The sequence below is a fragment of the Megalobrama amblycephala genome, linkage group LG14 (assembly GCF_018812025.1).
Source record: "Megalobrama amblycephala isolate DHTTF-2021 linkage group LG14, ASM1881202v1, whole genome shotgun sequence".
NCBI classification, from domain to species: domain Eukaryota; kingdom Metazoa; phylum Chordata; class Actinopteri; order Cypriniformes; family Xenocyprididae; genus Megalobrama; species Megalobrama amblycephala.
The window spans coordinates 14,883,168-14,901,044 of record NC_063057.1 but is presented as its reverse complement, the minus strand read 5'-3'; the positions used below and the strand labels follow the sequence as shown (position 1 = coordinate 14,901,044).

At 39.4% G+C, this 17,877-nt stretch overlaps 1 protein-coding gene and 1 long non-coding RNA gene across 19 annotated transcripts in view; one reads left to right on the top strand and one right to left on the bottom strand.

Annotated features, from left to right (window-relative positions):
• LOC125244735 overlaps window positions 1-17,877 on the bottom strand; it is an 88,799-nt gene that overhangs the window by 3,137 nt on the left and 67,785 nt on the right. The gene's annotated exons all lie outside the window — the stretch shown is intronic.
• sox5 (SRY-box transcription factor 5) overlaps window positions 1-17,877 on the top strand; it is a 251,157-nt gene that overhangs the window by 179,302 nt on the left and 53,978 nt on the right. For all 18 annotated transcript variants that reach the window (XM_048154934.1, XM_048154936.1, XM_048154941.1 and 15 more), the window contains 2 exons: window positions 3,554-3,752; window positions 9,912-10,137. In XM_048154934.1, coding sequence (XP_048010891.1) covers window positions 3,554-3,752; window positions 9,912-10,137 — 425 coding nt within the window. The remainder of the gene's footprint in view (window positions 1-3,553; window positions 3,753-9,911; window positions 10,138-17,877) is intronic.

Genomic DNA, 17,877 nt, shown 5'->3' with positions numbered 1-17,877 from the left:
CAAAGCATCATCAAACAAGTTTTTCCGTGGGCCACGCACATCCGAGTGTGTGCGTATGTGACACGTTTAGCCTCTAAATTATGTCCTGTCATTAGAGGCACTTCTGGAGTGTTAACCACTGCTGATGGTGATTAGGTAAAGCTCCTAGATTCAGTATTTAAAGTGCAGCTCCACTCCGCTGTTTAATGGACCCTGTATTTTGGACGATTAGCGTCTGCGGAGAAATGTACATGTGATATGAGAGGGACTTAGAAGAGCGCTCAATCTGTGTCTAAGCTCATAGGGGAAGTATGCCTTTAATCTGGGCTTAGCGTACGCAGCCGGCGGGAGGGGGTCGAGCGGCACACCGGTGGGGCGGCCATTAGCTTTTAACGATTAGCCATGAAAGTTAGCCTGTAGATCTGCAGTTCATCTGCGACGGGACTGGGCGCAAATGCTAAAGTTCATGAAATATGAAAAAGTGGTGGTATTTTCTTTGATAATACACCCTGAACTGAATAAGACTGGTGTTTGGAGATTATACGGACATCATTTGTGTTACTGTATGTGTTTAGTCACCTCATCCGTATCAGCATGTTCGGCTTTGATATTCACTGCTGTTTATGAATAACATAATTCTTAGCCTTGTGAAAATGAATGGCAATAAAGTTATTAATCCACCAGATAATGAGCGAAGACTGCTGTTAAAGTTTACAATGCAAATTAAGCAGACATGACTAGCCTGCAAGGAAGCTTCAGAGACTGTTCTTTGTGCGTCTGTGTTGTGTTAGCGTGTGTGTGTGTGTGTGTGTGTGTGTCAGTGGACAAGGTCTGTGTGTTTGGCAGGCCGGCCTTTATTGGAACCACAGAAGGATGGAGTGAAATTATGCTAATGGCTGCTAATTATGACCTTGGAGACCAGCTTTTCTGCCAATTTATCTGCTTAATAAAACCCTCTCTTTTTTAATCCCAACATCTCGACAAGCTTTAAATGTTTCATGTAGACTCTCCACCATGACAGGTCTGCCAACTTTAAATGAAATAGTGGCTATAACCTGCTCACCCGGGGAGCGGAATTGTATAGTAATTATACTTCAAAGGCTCGCAGGAAAATAGACATTTTATTGCACAAGAGGAGCTGTGAAAAGCTTCTGTCTGTGTGCCGGCAAGGAAGTAGGAAAGAGAGAGGCGAAAGGAAGAGTGCATGAGACAGGGAAGAGCGCAAAAGAGATGGAGACGTGTGCACAAGTAGGAAACGGCTATGAATTAGTTGTAAAATGAATGTCGAAGCTATTTTTATATCACTCACCTATTTGTCCAAGAAATATTGCACTGGGAATGGGAAATTCTGAGAAATTCTGGTTCTGAAACCATATTTTATTTACATATTTTAATATTCTCTTTTATGTAAAGTATTTTTTTACTACAAATCTCTGATCTGAATGTGTACCTACTAGCTTTCCAGCTACTCATTAAGCTAATTTAAGTCTCACAAGCCTTAACTAAACAGTTTGTAAAACAACAGTTCTCGGTTTGAGTTGGATGTGACAAGCAATTTGCTGGTTCTAATAAGAGCCGTTTCTCGATTGCCTACGTTTAGATGAGGGTCGTGTGTGTGTCTTTGTTGGACTTGATGTGTGTATTGGGGGTTGGTGTGTTAGAGAGCGGCACAGAGGTGTGTGTGTCAGAGTGAAACAAAAGGGCTCAGTGTGTGTGAGTGTCTGGAGGTAGAGTAAACAGTGCTGGTGGAGGGGCAGACAGGCCGTGTGGCTCTGACGGCCCAAATGCAGTTTATACAGCTGCACTGACTGCTTTTACTGCCCCAGTGTGAACCAGCATACAGCCACGGTACCCCACGCACACACGTTCACATTCATACAGCCAAATTAACACAGATATAGTCTCTAATACTCACATTCGTACATATAACCCACCTGTGTTACAGAATTTGTTATGAAAGAGCAGTTGATGTCAGACTCTGCATCATAGTTTATCAGTTAAATCTCACCTTTATAGTCTTAAGCATGTCTTCATCATTTCCATAGCTGCAAGCCGTAGGTTTGATTGAGGTGAGTCTTATTTATCCCGTCCAGACGGTTAGAAACTTTATATGATGTTTGTCTTTACAGCTAATCTAAACCAAATAAGCATTAAATAAGAGAAAGAGAAACCTTAGCAGCACTCAGGAGCTTCGCCAGATGTGGCTTCTGAGTCAGACCAGGTCTATGAGAATACCATACAGTTCAGCACACGCAAAAACTGGACCGTACCGAGACTTTGGATGCTAGTTGGTGAAGGATATTTGAGCGAAAAAAGTAACTGCACCTATGAAAGTCTTCAAGTACTGTACATATGAAAGTCTCAGATTCCACCTCAGAGCATAAAATAAAATGAGTAATTGTGTAATATTAGAAATAACATTTTAAGGTATAAAAGTGAGCTATAAAGTCACTTATAAAATATATAAGATATAAAGTCACATTGTAAAAAAATAAAGATGCAGTTACAGGAAAAAAAGGTTCATACTTTTGAGAAAGTCACAATTGTGAGATATAAAGTCACAGTAATGAGAGAGAAATGATGAGATGAGTCAATTATGAGTCATAGTTGCAATTGTGAGAGAAACAAAGAATTAAACTGTGATATAAAGTCGTACTTGTGTGCAGTAGTCGAAATTGTGAGATATAAAGACACGTCGTAAAAAAGAAAGTTGGAATTACAGAAAATAAAATCACAATTATGCAATATGTGTGTTCATTGGCTTCCCTAACTTAAAACTTCCATAGCTTATAAAGCTTATGGAGGAAATCAAAGTTGCTACGACACTGCAGTCAAATAAAATTAGTTTGCCAATTCTTTTAGTTGCAGAGTACAAGCCAAATAAAAGTACTTCTCTCAGTCTCCCTTTATCCTTGTCTGTCTTTTTCCTTTAAAAGAGTGGTACTTATTCCCCAGGGCCATAGTAACACTAGCCCCAAGGCTGAGAAGCGTCTATGAAAGCACTTAGGCAATGCCGTAAGCCAGATGAAATCTTATTACGAGAGCATATTCATTTTTCCTCACCATGCATTGTGGGAGAGAGAGTTCATTTAATAAATGCTTTTTCTTCCTGACGGTATCAGAGGAACACAGACCATCATCAAGGCCTATTTTCTCTGGCATTGTCAACACCATATACACTGTCATTAACATCTACTGTGGCACACACGCTCACGCACACACACACCATTGTCTGTCTGTGTTCTTGGCTAACGTGATATTTGATGTGCGCTGGGCCGTCTGCACTTTTCTTTAATGGGCCGCTCGAGTCTTTACATCAAACAGGCTAGCTAAACACATTGTGCGTGGTACTGCTACAGTAAATGGCTCTGTGATAGTGTAGGTGGGACGTTTCTTTGATGGAGGGATGGATGTGGACAAAGCTATGGCTGTCATTACGCGAGTAGTGTGTGTCAGGTGTGTGTGCGTGAAATGCTCCTGTATGTGTCACTTACAATTAAACAACAGCCACGTCTCTGTCTCTGCCATGTCTTTCCTGAATGCCTCAGTCACTTTTCCTTTCTCATTTTTCCAGGATGTCTTCCAAGCGACCAGCCTCTCCATATGGGGGAACAGATGGAGAGGTAGTCATGGCGACGAGCAGACAGCGATTGGAGGATGAAGAGGTTGACGGACATGCTGTCATTCACTTGCCCCTGAGTTCGTACTGCAGCAAAGTGTCTCCGCGATCTCCTCGACTGCTCGACAGCCCCCCAACACTACACGCGAACATGGTAAGTCACCCCCCGGGAGGCGTCTATACGCTCAAACCCCTTTCACACTACGATTGGATGAAGCCTGTATTAGCCCCTCCCAGTTGATTAATATGCATTTGATTGACTCCTCCCACATAACTTGTCTCAGGATGAGTCCCTCCCATTGTCTCTCTCTCTCTCTCTCTCTCTCTCTCTCTCTCTCTCTCACTCACTCACTCACACTTTTGGTGTGGAAATGCCCGTCACGCTCCAATGATGTCATAGGCAGTGAGACAAGTCGTCTTTTTGAATGTGGCCAAAATGAATCATATGCTTGACTGTTCATCTGTCATTGTGGAGTGTGAGTTCATGATGGGTCAGTGTAGTCATGGAGGATACAGACTGTTTTAGACATTCAGATGCTGTTTGTTTAAAGCCCAAGATGAAATATAAGTGAGATGGACCCTGTAACCCTCGCATTTCCTCACGTTAACACGCACCTGAGCTGTAGTATCTCTCAATGACCTTTCCCCCGACTCCGCTATCTCTTTCTCTCTCGATAAACTTGTGTCGCCACAGGTTTTGAGAAGCAATTTGGCTGTAAAACAATGAATCAGTACTTAAGGAACTTAACAGTAAGCTAATTCTGCAATTAACTGTGATTACAGGGCACGCTGGACTCTGCAGCTTTGGAATCGTTTCCCACAATAAACCAAAGTCCTCAAGCTTTCTCACTCAAGGGTTTCCTTCGTTCTCACTTTACACACTCGACCGGCAGCGGTGTGTGTGTGTGTGTTTGTTTATGACTATCAGTTCTCTTTTTTAAAGTCGCTTGCAGTAAAACTACTACTAATGCGGGTACAACACTTAAAATGATGTACCTATTCTATCCTTAAAGGGGAGTGCATATATGTACTTTAAAGTAATAATATGCCCCATTTACACTCTTAAAAATGGGGTGGGAGGGGGTTGCAGCGATGCCAAAGATTCCTCAAAAAACCTTTTAGTATAGAGTTCTGTGAAGATTATTTTAATAATCTGAAGAAACCTATAAAGGACACTTTGTCCATTGGAAAGGTTCCATGGATGTCAAAGGCTCATCATGAAACCAGATGCCAATAAAGAACCTTTATTTTTAAGAGTTTAAGGGGTATATGAGGCACAAAGAGGGTACTCCCCTGTTGACTAACTAAAAATGTACTCTTTTTTTTGGTAGTGTAGTATGTTTGGATTCAGGCTCTGCAATGTGTCAGTTTAGTCATTCAAATAGTAAAGTTCCAGATGAAAGCAAACAAATGTTTATTGTATACAATTGATTGTTTTTCTTATTAATCGTAATGTGAATAATTATGTATCAGCTGCAGTGCAGTAGTTGTAATTGTTGTGTTATCTGAAAGACTAGACTGCTGTCTCTGTCTCTCGCGCTGACATGACAGACGTGGCATGAAAAAGCAGGCGCACTGTATTTGATGTGGATTAATAAAGCGTATCCGTCTCAAGCACGGGCGGATTTTGGGGAAAGCAGGCTGGCATGTGTGAGACATTAAGTTTCCCTGAGCCGATCCGCGCTGACTGGCAGAAGTGTTGAGTGAGAGAGAGATTTACACGAGTGGGGACTCGGAGGGGCTTTGTCACGGCAATTGTATAAAGTGATAGGGAAGTGTAAATCGACTCGGCGAGTCCCTGGGTAGCGCGCAGCGGAAGATTACCGCTTTATCTTGTCATTGTAAATTAACATGGCAGCGGCGCACACGCACTTCAGACTCTGCTGACCTCTTCATCCTGAGAGGGAGAGAGAGAGACACGCGTTCGTGACGATGGGGTCAGCGGGGCTGCAGCGCACGGAACCTGCTACAATAGAAGTTGGTGTGGTGGTGCGCGTCCATGGCGGTCTGTAAACTCCTGCCAGGTTTTTTTTTTTTTTTTTTTACAGGCGGGAAGTAGAAGGCTTTGAAACCGAAAGGTGGAAAGAGCTTTACACGCAGGTGATAATAGCGAGGTGTTAATTACTCTCCCTTTTGTCCAGTTAATAAGGAGAGGCATTAAGAGAAGACTTGTTCCTATGTGTTCCATGTTAAGATTTGCGTCAAATTCAGCCTTTCAATGTCAAAAACAACAAAATACCCATCAGCCTGGACTTTTGTACTTGTTCTTAAAAATTGCTTTTGTAAAAATTAACACTTTCTATATAGATATTAAATCAATTTAATCTTTTTTTCAGTTTTCCAAAACATCTTTAAAAGCTAATTTAATTTGTTGTCATACTTCTAACTTTATATATACAACCCTGGACCACAAAACCATTCATAAGGGTCAATTATTTGAAATTGAGATTTATACATCATATGAAAGCTGAATAAATAAGCTTTCCATTGATGTATGGATAGGACAATATTTGGCTGAGATACAACTATTTGAAAAGCTGGAATCTGAGGGTGCAAAAAATCTAAATATTGAGAAAATCGCCTTTAAAGTGGTCCAAAAGAAGTCCTTAGCAACTTACAAAATTAATTTTTGATATATTTACGGTAGGAAATTTACAAAATATCTTCATGGAACATGATCTTTAGTTAAAATCCTAATGATTTTTGGCATGAAAGAAAAATCAATAATTTTGACCAATACAATGTATTGTTGGCTATTGCTACAAATATACCCATGCAACTTATGACTGGTTTTGTGGTTTATATATATATAGCTTTTGTAAAAATTCCAAAACATCATTAAAGGCTAATTTAATGTTATATATTTTTATATTGTTTTATTAATTTCAACAGGGATGAGACAATGTAAGGTCTTTGAAACTGTGTGAAGCGTCTTCATCCGCGTGTGTGTGTGTGTGTTCACGGCAGGATCAGGGCTGACAATAGCTTGGTTGAGCCAGGTTTAGAGGTGAGCGGATTGCGCACACACGGTAGAGATCAGCAACACGGGCTTAAGACAACAGACGAGGCGTCAGCACCGCATGAGAGGAGAGATGTCCAACTCGAGCGTGTGTGTTTCAGCAGCGGGACTCTTGACAGTTTAACTGATAGCAAGCATAGAGGTTAGTTTCCTAGCGCGTGGTGAACGCAAGCCAGGGAATCACACTGCCACGTACTGAGTTAGACTCATTAGCTAGACGCTACCTGTGCCTGTAATATAAATGGATTTAAGTTAGCATATGGAAGTGTGCTTTATTTAGGAAGAGTGAACAAATGAGAGAAACGCTCAGGGAAACAGGTTGGAATCCTTCGGAGTACAGGAAGGACAAACATTTAAAAAAAGAAGGGAGAAAAGAGGTGGCATTTGGAGGAATGCTGGCATCTGTGCTGAAGGGAGAAGACTAGAGGAAAAAACTAGAGGGGGAAAAGAAGGCATTTTGCTTTTTTGGCAGGAGTTGAAGTGCGTTTAAATGTGCTCCTGTCACACATGAGCTTAAGAGGACAAAAGTTGTTTAATTCTGTCGCCATGCTGCCGTGGTTCAAGGATGAAGAGAGGGACGTGGAAAGAGGCGCAGTTTCAGCCTTTCCACGAAGAATTGACATCTGCACAACTAAAAGCAGAACCGCCCACACCGCGCAGAACGGCACATCAGAAATGCATATAAATACATATACTCACAAGCACAGGCTTTGCACACTTATTCATATGCGGCGTAAAATCGAACGCACACACAACGAGACGAAGGACAAAACAGGGGTATTAACCTGAATATCTAGACCTGTTACCCATTTAAAGATGGGGGAAAGAAAGCAACACATAAGCCATTAGCTCTTTAAGAACGATGCTTCATCTGTCCGAGACTTAGTGTCACGGCCGAAGACTTTAAAAAGCGAAGGAATACAGTTTCCTCCGACGCCATATCACCTTCTATTCGAATTGTTTTCTAGACATCTCTGGAGAAAGACGCGAGCTGCGGTTTGAAGTATGCAGTGGATTAGATAGATTGGAAGTGACAGGTGTGACCGTGTTTTAAGATGCATGCCACACTAAAGCAGGCAGAGAGAAACGCCTGCCATTCTGCCACTCGCTCCCACTCTCTCCCTGGCTTTCTCGCTCTCGTCCTCCCCTCTTCTTTCTATCTTCTCTGTTAGTTCTTTAACAGCGAGTTGACAGTTTTGTTTGCGAACGACGGGGTGATCTCGCACCTCTTTGGTCATTTATGACTACAGAAGTCTCTTAATCCCAGTTCAACTGGCCTGACTGGAGCTGATGGGGAAGAGAGGGATGAAACGAAGGGGTGTGTCAGGAAAAACATGCTTTTTTGCAGACAGATTACAGAAATGGGAAGAAATCAGTATGCAAGCTGTCATATTTTCCGTGTATCTCAAAAGCCTGTTAAAATCTTTTAAGCCTGCCAGTCATCGGTCTGTTTGTGAATGAGTATCATTGTGAAATGTCTCTCGGTATGTGTTCGTAGCGAGTGAAAGTGTTTCAGTTTAATTAGTTCTACAGTAATTATTATTATCATGATGATGATGATGATGATGGATTGTGGCGAGTCAATCTGTGTGATTATATTAATAACTGGATATATGAAGTGTTGACAACTGTATGTATCTGAATATGGTGTTTATTTGTCTATTTTGTGCAAAAGAAAGTGGTTGATGTCATTAAAAATAAATGGCATATAAATAGCTGAAATTAAGTGGCAACATTTAGTAATTGAATCATTTATAGATAGTTTTGTTGATATTATTCGATGTAAAAAAAAAAAAAATATGATGTTAAATGTCAAAAATTGTTATAATTTTACAACATTTAGTCATTTTATTATTTCTCAACATTTGTCATTTCTCAAAATGTGTCATTATAATTAAATAGTAGGGGGAAAATGCACGTATTTAATAAAAATTGTATAGAATGAATTGTTTTGTTGACAGGGCCCAATCAGATCACTCTACCTAATATCTATGTATTTGCCACTGTTCTGTATCTTGTGAAAGTCTTGTGTAACTCGTTGCATTAAGCTCTAGCAAATGAACCATCTGCTGCTCTCTGTTCACTCTCTGAGTTAATGATTAAAAACAGATGTCATTATTAAAATCTAAGCGGGTGAAAGACCTGCATGGAGAACTTGATCAATCCTGTGAACTTGAGTTTGGTTTGACAATATTTTGCTTTGCATGACTGATGCAGGTGGCACTGAGGAGCTGATGTTGATTGTTGAGGTGTAAATCTGGTCACCATATCCAAACACGTCAGTGGGATTATGCTATTGTCTGATTGGCTGAGGCTGCTGTCAGTCACGCTGGTGGTAAGGTAGATAATAGATGAGGATTAACCAAAGATTAACCCTGATTAACGGACTTGGACTGTTGACCTTGTCTCCAAATACCTGACTTGTTTTGTAATTAAACTTTATAAAGGAGATCCGGAGCTCGGTGAAAGTAACGTGGCGTGTGTGTGTGTGATAATTCGTCATAAATCTCCACATCTGTCATTTACCCAATTTACAGTATGTGTGCACATACATACATAAGTAAATTGATAAAAATAAATTATGTAATTATATTGTATGTATATACAGTTTATAGCATTAGTTTTTTATGCTGTTGCATCTATGAAAGGTTCACTGTAAAAATGCTTTGTCATTTGTAAACAAAATCATGAACTGAACTCATGACCTGGTTTTATTCAAGTCAAAGTTATTTAATTCGACTATATTAGGTTATCCCAATAAAAGTTGTCTTAATGACCCAGATTGGGTAGAGCCCCTTAAGGCAACAACTGCACAATTTCATTTATTATAGTGTACAAGCCTAATTCTGAACCACATTACATAAGAAACCATAAGATGGGAACTGTTATATATTTGGACAGAAGATCAATGCATGAAACATTGAAGATGGTGATTGATATTGCAGCTGTCATGTTGGTCAAGAAGAGAAGAAAAAATGTGGTTGAAAAACTTGGACGTTCTTGTGTGTTTGGAGCTGATTCAAAGTAGAAAAACTTCCTTTCTCAGAGGAAGAGACCGTTCCTGTGATGGTGAAACGACTGAAACTTTTTGCAGCTAATGATTTTGTCTAAAGAGACTTCAGACCGACAGAGGCAGAGAGAGAGAGAGAGAGACTTGCTACAGTACAGATGGGCAGATGAGGATGAAAGTAAATCTAAACATGCCTCAACACTCAGGAACAGGACGAAATAATTAGTGAAGGCCTGTTTATCGCTTTGTTTAACACCCTGTCTCTCTCTCCGTCTCTTTGTCAGGATCAGGATGGTTGTAAAGGCCTGGCCCTGAGCCCCTACCCCCAGCACAACTCTTCTACCTCACCCAGTAAGCAGCAGCAGGAGGAGGGGTCCATGCGGCCAGGGAGCGAACCCAGCTCCGCTTCAGCTCTGGGCACTCCGGAGAGACGCAAGGGCAGCCTGGCCGACGTGGTCGACACGCTCAAACAGCGCAAGATGGAGGAACTCATCAAGAATGAGCCAGAAGGTGAGTGATGGAGAATTTAATACACGTTTTGACACACATGATTGTGAAGTTCTCACAGAAAAAGCTGTTATGAAGCCTCAATTCTCACCTTGTTTACAACGTCTTGAGAGCCGAACAACAATATAACCTCTCCACTACTGAACATGTCACTTCATGGTGATTGTTTGCGTATTTTGAGAACATATATTAAAACCAACTCATTTAATTAAGCATCTTTATTACAAGCTACTTTTGGTGCCATGGAAAGAAAGATCGATTTGAAGTAGGGCTGTCAAACGATTAATCGCGATTAATCGCATACAAAATAAAAGTTTGAGTTTGCCTTATATATGTGGGTGTACTGTGTGTAATTATTATGTATATATAAATACAAACACATCCATGTATATATTTGAGAAATATTTACAAGTATATGTATTTATTTATATTTTTATATAATTTCTATTATATATAAATAAATTTTTTGTACATAAATAACATATTTCTCTTAAATATATACATTAACTTGTGTGTATTTATAAATGCATATGAATTACACACAGTACTCACACATATATTATGCGAACTCAAACTTTTATTTTGTATGCGATTAATCGCGATTAATCGTTTGACAGCCCTAAAGATGTGTAAATGCTTTTGATACCATGGGAATTTGTTTTATTATTATTTATCTATTTAAAAATCAATTGCAATTAATTTATAAATACTTTTGATGCCATTGAGTTAATTTATTAATTTATTTAATGTCATTTTAAATAAAATTCATAGCAATAAATAAAGACATTTAACATTGTCACATCAGACTTTTTTCCAGTGTAGAGAGTTTCTTTGATTAGTGGGAGCTATCTAGCTTTAACTTGTTGTTCTGAAAACTTCCTGGTTGGAGACCAGCAGGTTTTAGGAGTCATTGCACAGCCAATTTTTTCCCTCCAGAACCATTTTTTTTTTTGTATGGAAAAAGCACATGGAGTAGATCCAGATTGGGCACCAGCTCCGAAATCAGCACTGGCACCCTATTGGTGGAAAAAGTTCACTGTATTAGACAGTCAAAGGACATTGGCACACGTGTATGTCTTATTGTGATGAAATTACAATGTGAAACCGACTGAAAAAGTGTGAAGGATTTCATGGTGAGCATCTCTGTCTTTCTCTCCCTCACTCGCTCGCACACACTCATTCTTTCTTCCATCTATCTGTCCTTCATTCCTGACTAACAAATTCTGCTTAATGAGAGCTGTTGATAAAGTCAGGCCTTTGTTTAAGCAGGCAGGGATCAGCTGTTCGGAGCCATTGTGTGCCACACTTTGCATATTCATTTCAGACTGATTACTGAGAGAACGGCTCTCAGCTCCTTCCACAGGATCTCTCTCTCTCTCTGTCTCTTACATCACACCACACTCGCTCTGTAATTAGAGGCCAGTTCCTCATGAATAATCAGAACCTGCTCCCTATGTGAATTAGCCGATGTGTGTGCAAATAAACATGTGAACATACTGATACTGGACGGATTGAAGAATAAATGGATGGGTCGGTCGGTCGGTCGATAGATCGATGTGTGATTGTACAGTATTGTTTTCTTCACCCGTGCACACTGAAGGCTACTTAAAGCTGTCAACCATGTGAAGAATGCAGGCAAACAAAGCTAGCATTCACTGATTTAGCTCTCGCTGTAGTATTTACATACAGCAGGGTTTAGCACGCTCTGTTTTCTCTGTCTTACAACTGTTGAATTACTCCATGCTTTGTCTTAAGCTGAGGTCACACTAGATTTTGCTCCACGGTCTGACTTCCATTCAGGTCAGCAGTTTTAGAGGAAAGTTTTACAACTGTATTATATTTTATTTTATTTTCAGCTCTGATTTGGGGAAAAATCTGCAGAATGGATTTAAATATGATATTGGTATATAAAAGACTAAACATTTAATAGGCAAGGATGCGTAAGACTTCGTAAATGACAGGCGTTGGAGTTTTGCTGGCACTGATTCTGCTCGTTTGTGTGACTATCATTCAATTCTATAAAAAACAAGCAGGTTTTTGCTTCATTTACATTTGATTTTAATAGTTATGTCAGAGAAAATGGTTACATTAGAGAAATCCGAAAGGTCATGAAATTCAACAGCTGTCGTATACAGGAGGCCAGGAAAAAATATAGGAAGGATACTTATAGAACTCTTGAGAAAAAGCAAGCAAGTAAAAGAGACAGTCCATTAGCAGGAGACTACAGTAGCGCATTATCTCTCTACTTTGTTCAAATGAAATGTGCAAACAAAAGAAGCCCCAGTCCCTCAAGAAGCATGGACAGAGAGAAAAAGAAGCAGAAAAGAAAAGAGAAATAAAGTGGGGGAGGTGGGCAGTGCATTGAGCCAGGGCTCTCATAGCCTGATAAAAATCCCTTTTCAACTCGCCTGTCCATTGTTTGCTTGTGTACCTCACAAAGACCATTAGCTGCAAACGGCAGGTTATGATGAAAAATTAATGAATGCTTTAATCATTATGAAAGGGTTGTATTATTACAGTTCCCTTTCTCTCTCTCTCTTCCCACCCTCCCTCTCTTTCTCATACTCTGCTTCTAGCTGGATCAATCACACGCTCGCATGTACACGCGCATTCATCGAAGGTCGCTCGCGCGCTCGGTGTGGTGGAAACGTAGCGCTGGCTTGTAAAGGGAAAGTAGAAAGGAAATGGGTCAGAAAACAGTAAGAGAAAAGGAAGAGGGGGCTGCATGCATCTCACTCCCCATGTGAAATCGGGAGCGTGTTAGTCAGCGTGTTAGCGAGTCGTTTGCTCACCTGTCCCCCCTCGCTGCTCCACTTCCCCCCAGAAAAACTGCCCGAGCTGAGTCGTTTGTTACGAAGAGATACCAGCCAAACTTATACTGGGTCAGGCGAGTGTGTGTGTGTGTGTGTGTGTGTGTGGTTGTGTGTGTGTGTTTGACCAAGAGCAGAGCATTTGGCCTTTATAAACGAGCGTCCGAGTCTGTCCCTAATCGACTGGCCTCAATGATACTGCACATCTTAAAGCAGTTTCCCTTTCTACCTGTTACTGCACACAACTGGTCGACCAAAATGGCTTTATGCAGTATCTAGAAAGCAGGCTGGCATCATATATTAATATATGATGATTATAATTATAAATATTAATAAAAACTTTATATATAAATATATTTTTGTTAAATATATACATACATGTGTGTGTATTTTTAATATACATAATAAATATACACAGTACACACACATATATTATGTAAACGGGTTAGTGACGTGACGGTCATTTTTTTTGTCCAAAGGCCTTAATAATAATAATGAAAAACAAAGAACATCTAAAGTATGTAAGGTAGATCTCTTGTATTGAATCCAAAAGGTTTTAATTATATTTTGCTACATATAAAGGTATTTTAAAGATTTTGAAATGTCAAAAGGTCATTCGGTTTAACCGTCCAAAGGCCAATACAGCCATTTCATTTGTGATTAAAATATCTTAAAATGTAATAAATGTACATATTTTTTATTCTGGCATGATTTTATAACATCATATATCAACATAGTGCAAAATGGTATTAAAATTATGTGTAGAAGTTGTTGCTTTGTTATTAGAAAGAATGTCCGGAAAAATGAATTTCATTAATGTTATTCAGAGTAACCAATATAAAGGGACCATTTTGGATCAAGTCATGTGGTCAATATCATGTGACAGGATGTGACATCATTCAGACACCTGCAAAGGACCACATGTTCATGAAACAAAGTAACTAACACTGTCTTAACTATTTGAAAAATTCAGGTTTTCATTTGCTCATACGCAAGTCCCAAAACATCAGGTCATTCGGTACAACCGCTATAAAACGTGGACAATGTTGTAATATTTAAAAAACTTGTATACTTATATACTAATATATACTTGTATATTATGTACTAAATATAAAATGTTTGATTGTCCTTTTGCTAGCTAGCTATCAGCCTGTTAGCATTGTTTGAAAATATTGTCATTTGGTATAACCAAAAGTGTCATTAAGTAAAAATTCTGGTTAAACCGAATGACTTTTTTGATGACAAATTTTGTCCATCTTGTAAAAAATGACAAAAGCAGTGTTAATTTATGATTATAAAAACCACATAATCTCATTGTTAACACTTTATTAAAACTTTAAAATTAATTATATTTTCATTATGTTTTTTTTTTTGTTTTGTTTTTCACTTTTAAAAACCTTATTCGTCAATGACCTAAACACAAACTTTTATTTTGGATGTGATTAATCGTTTAAAAGTGCTATAAAAATGTTTCAAACTCCTTTTCAAAGATCATTTTCAAGCATTTTTGACTAAAATATTTTTTTAAATGTAGCTTTGAATAGCTTCTTCTCTTGTTTTTCTGCTGTATTGACTCATTCAGATGTGCAAGGAGTATTTATTCATTTTTGTTGGTAGGCCATATGCATTATCTATTGCCAGACAGGCACAGTTATCAGGAGATACCATCATCTCAATATGGTCAAATATCGGGCAATTATTAGGCCTGACCGATATATCTGCCTGTCATTTGTGAAAACTAGGGAGGGGGAATCTGTCATTTAGTCACCTTTTTTCATTTCATGCCTCTTTTTCTCATCTCTCACTATGTGTGTAGCAATATATTTCAAAACTGCAGCAAGAACAGTTTCCAGCAGCGTGTGTGTGTGTGTGTGTGTGTGTGTGTGGTGTGTGTCAGGCAGCAGCGTGCTGGAGTGTGTGTGTGTGTTATTAGCTTTAGTAATGGAAAGAGGGCAGGAGGGCTGTCAGGGGTTCAGAGGGAGCAGCACAGTGTCTCTCTCAGGGGTCTGGACAGCAAACACACACTCACAGAGCACTTCCTGTGTCATCCACACACAGCACACTCTTAAAGACTGACCGCAATCAGACGGCTATACTGCAAATGAACTTCATCCTCATCTTGAACTACTCCAAATCTTTGAGACGCTTTCTTCTTTGATGGTATGATCACGCTCCTCCTCCTCCCCCCGGCTCTCTGTGGAGGAGATGTAGTCCTCACTAGTGCTTGGCAGTCTGTGTTATGTGGGGCACAGATGTTCAGGGTCTCCTGAGTGTCCACGCGTGTGTGTGTGTGTGCGCGCGAGTGTATGTGTTTGTCAGCCTTGGCGCTGGGCTGAGCTTGATTCATGGTCAGGGCCGAGCTTTGGTTCCCTTAGCACTGAACCTTACACACACATACACACACAACTCTCAAGCTGAGCATACGTCACACAGCCCTTTACAGACAATAGTCTCATTCACCTTCCTGTGCCTCTCTTTGAGTCTCCCCACCCTGTGTGCTTTTACACAAAATAGATCACTCCTCTCATCAGTAACTCTCATCCAGAGTCCATAAAGTTATTTTTGCCATACCTGCTAAAAGTCTTAAATAGTATTTAATGGCTGTGAAACTTTTGCATTTTGCATTATTTTGCAAAGGGGACAAGAGAATATATATATATTATAGTGTTTAATATTATACAGTATTATATTATTTAATATAATGTGATTATTTTTAAATTTATTTGTATTTATTAGTGCTGTCAATCGATTAAAAAAATTAACTAATTAATCACACTTTGTTCTGTAATTAATTGCGATTAAAAACATTGGGGTTTTTAATATTTTTATATTTTAATAATTTCACAGTTACTCTCCAAATTAATGTAGAAATGACTTAAAGACAGTATATTTTAAATATTTGCTTAATGGCATCTTTTTATGAATGAAGGTCAATATCACTGATACTAATAACTGATGTCTCTATTAAATAGTTTTTTTTAACATTATAGACATTCAACATTACTGTATAATGGAAAGCTATCAATTTCAACATTTATTAGGCTTTAAAATAATATTTTTTAAATTTAAAACAATCTTCACATAAACCCATTATAATAAATGTCATATTTACCTGTGGTAGAAACGGAATAAAGTTATCAAACACTTTACAGGCTTCACTGCATAAATTATCAATTAAATATGGATTAATCCTTATTAAAGCTAAAATTTTTAGCATTACTGACAGACATCACAGCAAATGGTTTATTAGGCTGCTGTCACTTTAAGACCTGCCGCTGCCGAACATGACACAGATCTGATGCGCATCTCATTTTCTCACAACTCTAAGTTTATTTAAGACATTAATCAACTCATTTAAGAGTCCTCTTATGATTAGACGTGACAAAACAGGTATTTTGGCATACGTGTTATTGTTTGTTCAAGCACTTTTTTTATTGCTTAAATATGTATATTATTTAGAGTTTTATTATATTTGTAACAGAGCAGGTGACTACAGTATTAGAAATGAAGATTTCGATTTTGATTTATTCTTCATATTTTGTTTTTGTTGGCTCAATGCATATAATATTCCACATACATGAGACAAATCAGATTCAACTCTCCTCTCTTTTCCCATAAAGTTGTCATTAGTTCTCCACCTCAGATGCCGTACAGCCCTCTTGAAGTAACCGCGTGGTCTTGTTTACGAGTGCTGGCCCCCTCGCACCGGATGGCCATGGAGTGAGCCGAGATTGATGGTTCAATTTAGACTTGACTAATTGAGTCCCTCTCCTTGCTTCTCTCTCTGTGGGATGCTCCAGCTTCAAAGCCCGTCCTGGGGTCAGCTGCTGCCCGGATGCCTCTATTATCTTACGCTGCCTCCACCGGTCTGGGGTCAGACCGGAGGTGGCTTTAAATGCACAGTGGGCCGTAAGTTGTGCGACTGCACTGTTTTATAGCATGACACTGAACTGTAGGGCACGTCAAATGGTGTTTTAAGATCAGAGCAAGGCTGCACCGCACACACTCTCTCACCGAGTGTACGTCTTTTGTGAGACGTGCATGAGGGGGGTGTTTGGAGGCACTGGGGCATTTTATAAGACAGCACTTAGGCCCTGTCATTGTTAGCCAAGGGCTCACGCATTCATACCCCTCAATGAGAGAGAATAAGAAGGGCGGATACACTGTTCCATGAAGACGAAAGGGGTAGAAGAGCTCTGAAGCAGTTCAGCAGTGCATCTCTGTCTAAATCTCCCCAGGGTCTACTAATCCGCTATATGACTGCTGCTGCGGAGTGCTTTCTCACACACACACACACACACTATAATTTGACCCCAAACACACACATGTGCTTGAAAGCACACATAAACACAGTTGTGCACAGTTTGGTTCTTTAGCAGTTTTTTTAGGATGCTGCATCAAGTAAGAACGAACAGATCGAACAAGAAAAACTACCAAAGGACTTCCATATGCAGCCATAAACAGACAAATTCAGGCAAATAGAAGGCGAGGAGGGCACACTATGAGCGCTGAGAGCGTCTGTGAGCGAAGAGGCAGAGCGTGGGAGAGAACAACTTCCATGTGCAATTTCCAGCATTTGGTAGTAATTAGTTAGATGTATAAATTAACATTAGGAGGAAGGTTTTCACTGGAGTTGTTTGTCATTATCTTCCCCTCGTGCTCTGAAAAACGAGGGCTGAGTTAGAGACTGAAGACAGAAAAAGAGAGAATGGAGAACTACACAAAACAAAATATGGCTCCGTAGAGGTTATTGAAAGAGAGATTGTTGTCAGAGGTGTAACCTGAAGAAATGTATCAGTTAATAAATCAGTGTAAATCTAAAGCTGTTTTCCCTTAATTTTTCTCTTTCTTTTGCTCTATTTTTACTTAATTTTAGTACCTGATAAGTGCTGATTCATCTAATTCTGACAGCCAAGTGACAAATGCAATAATA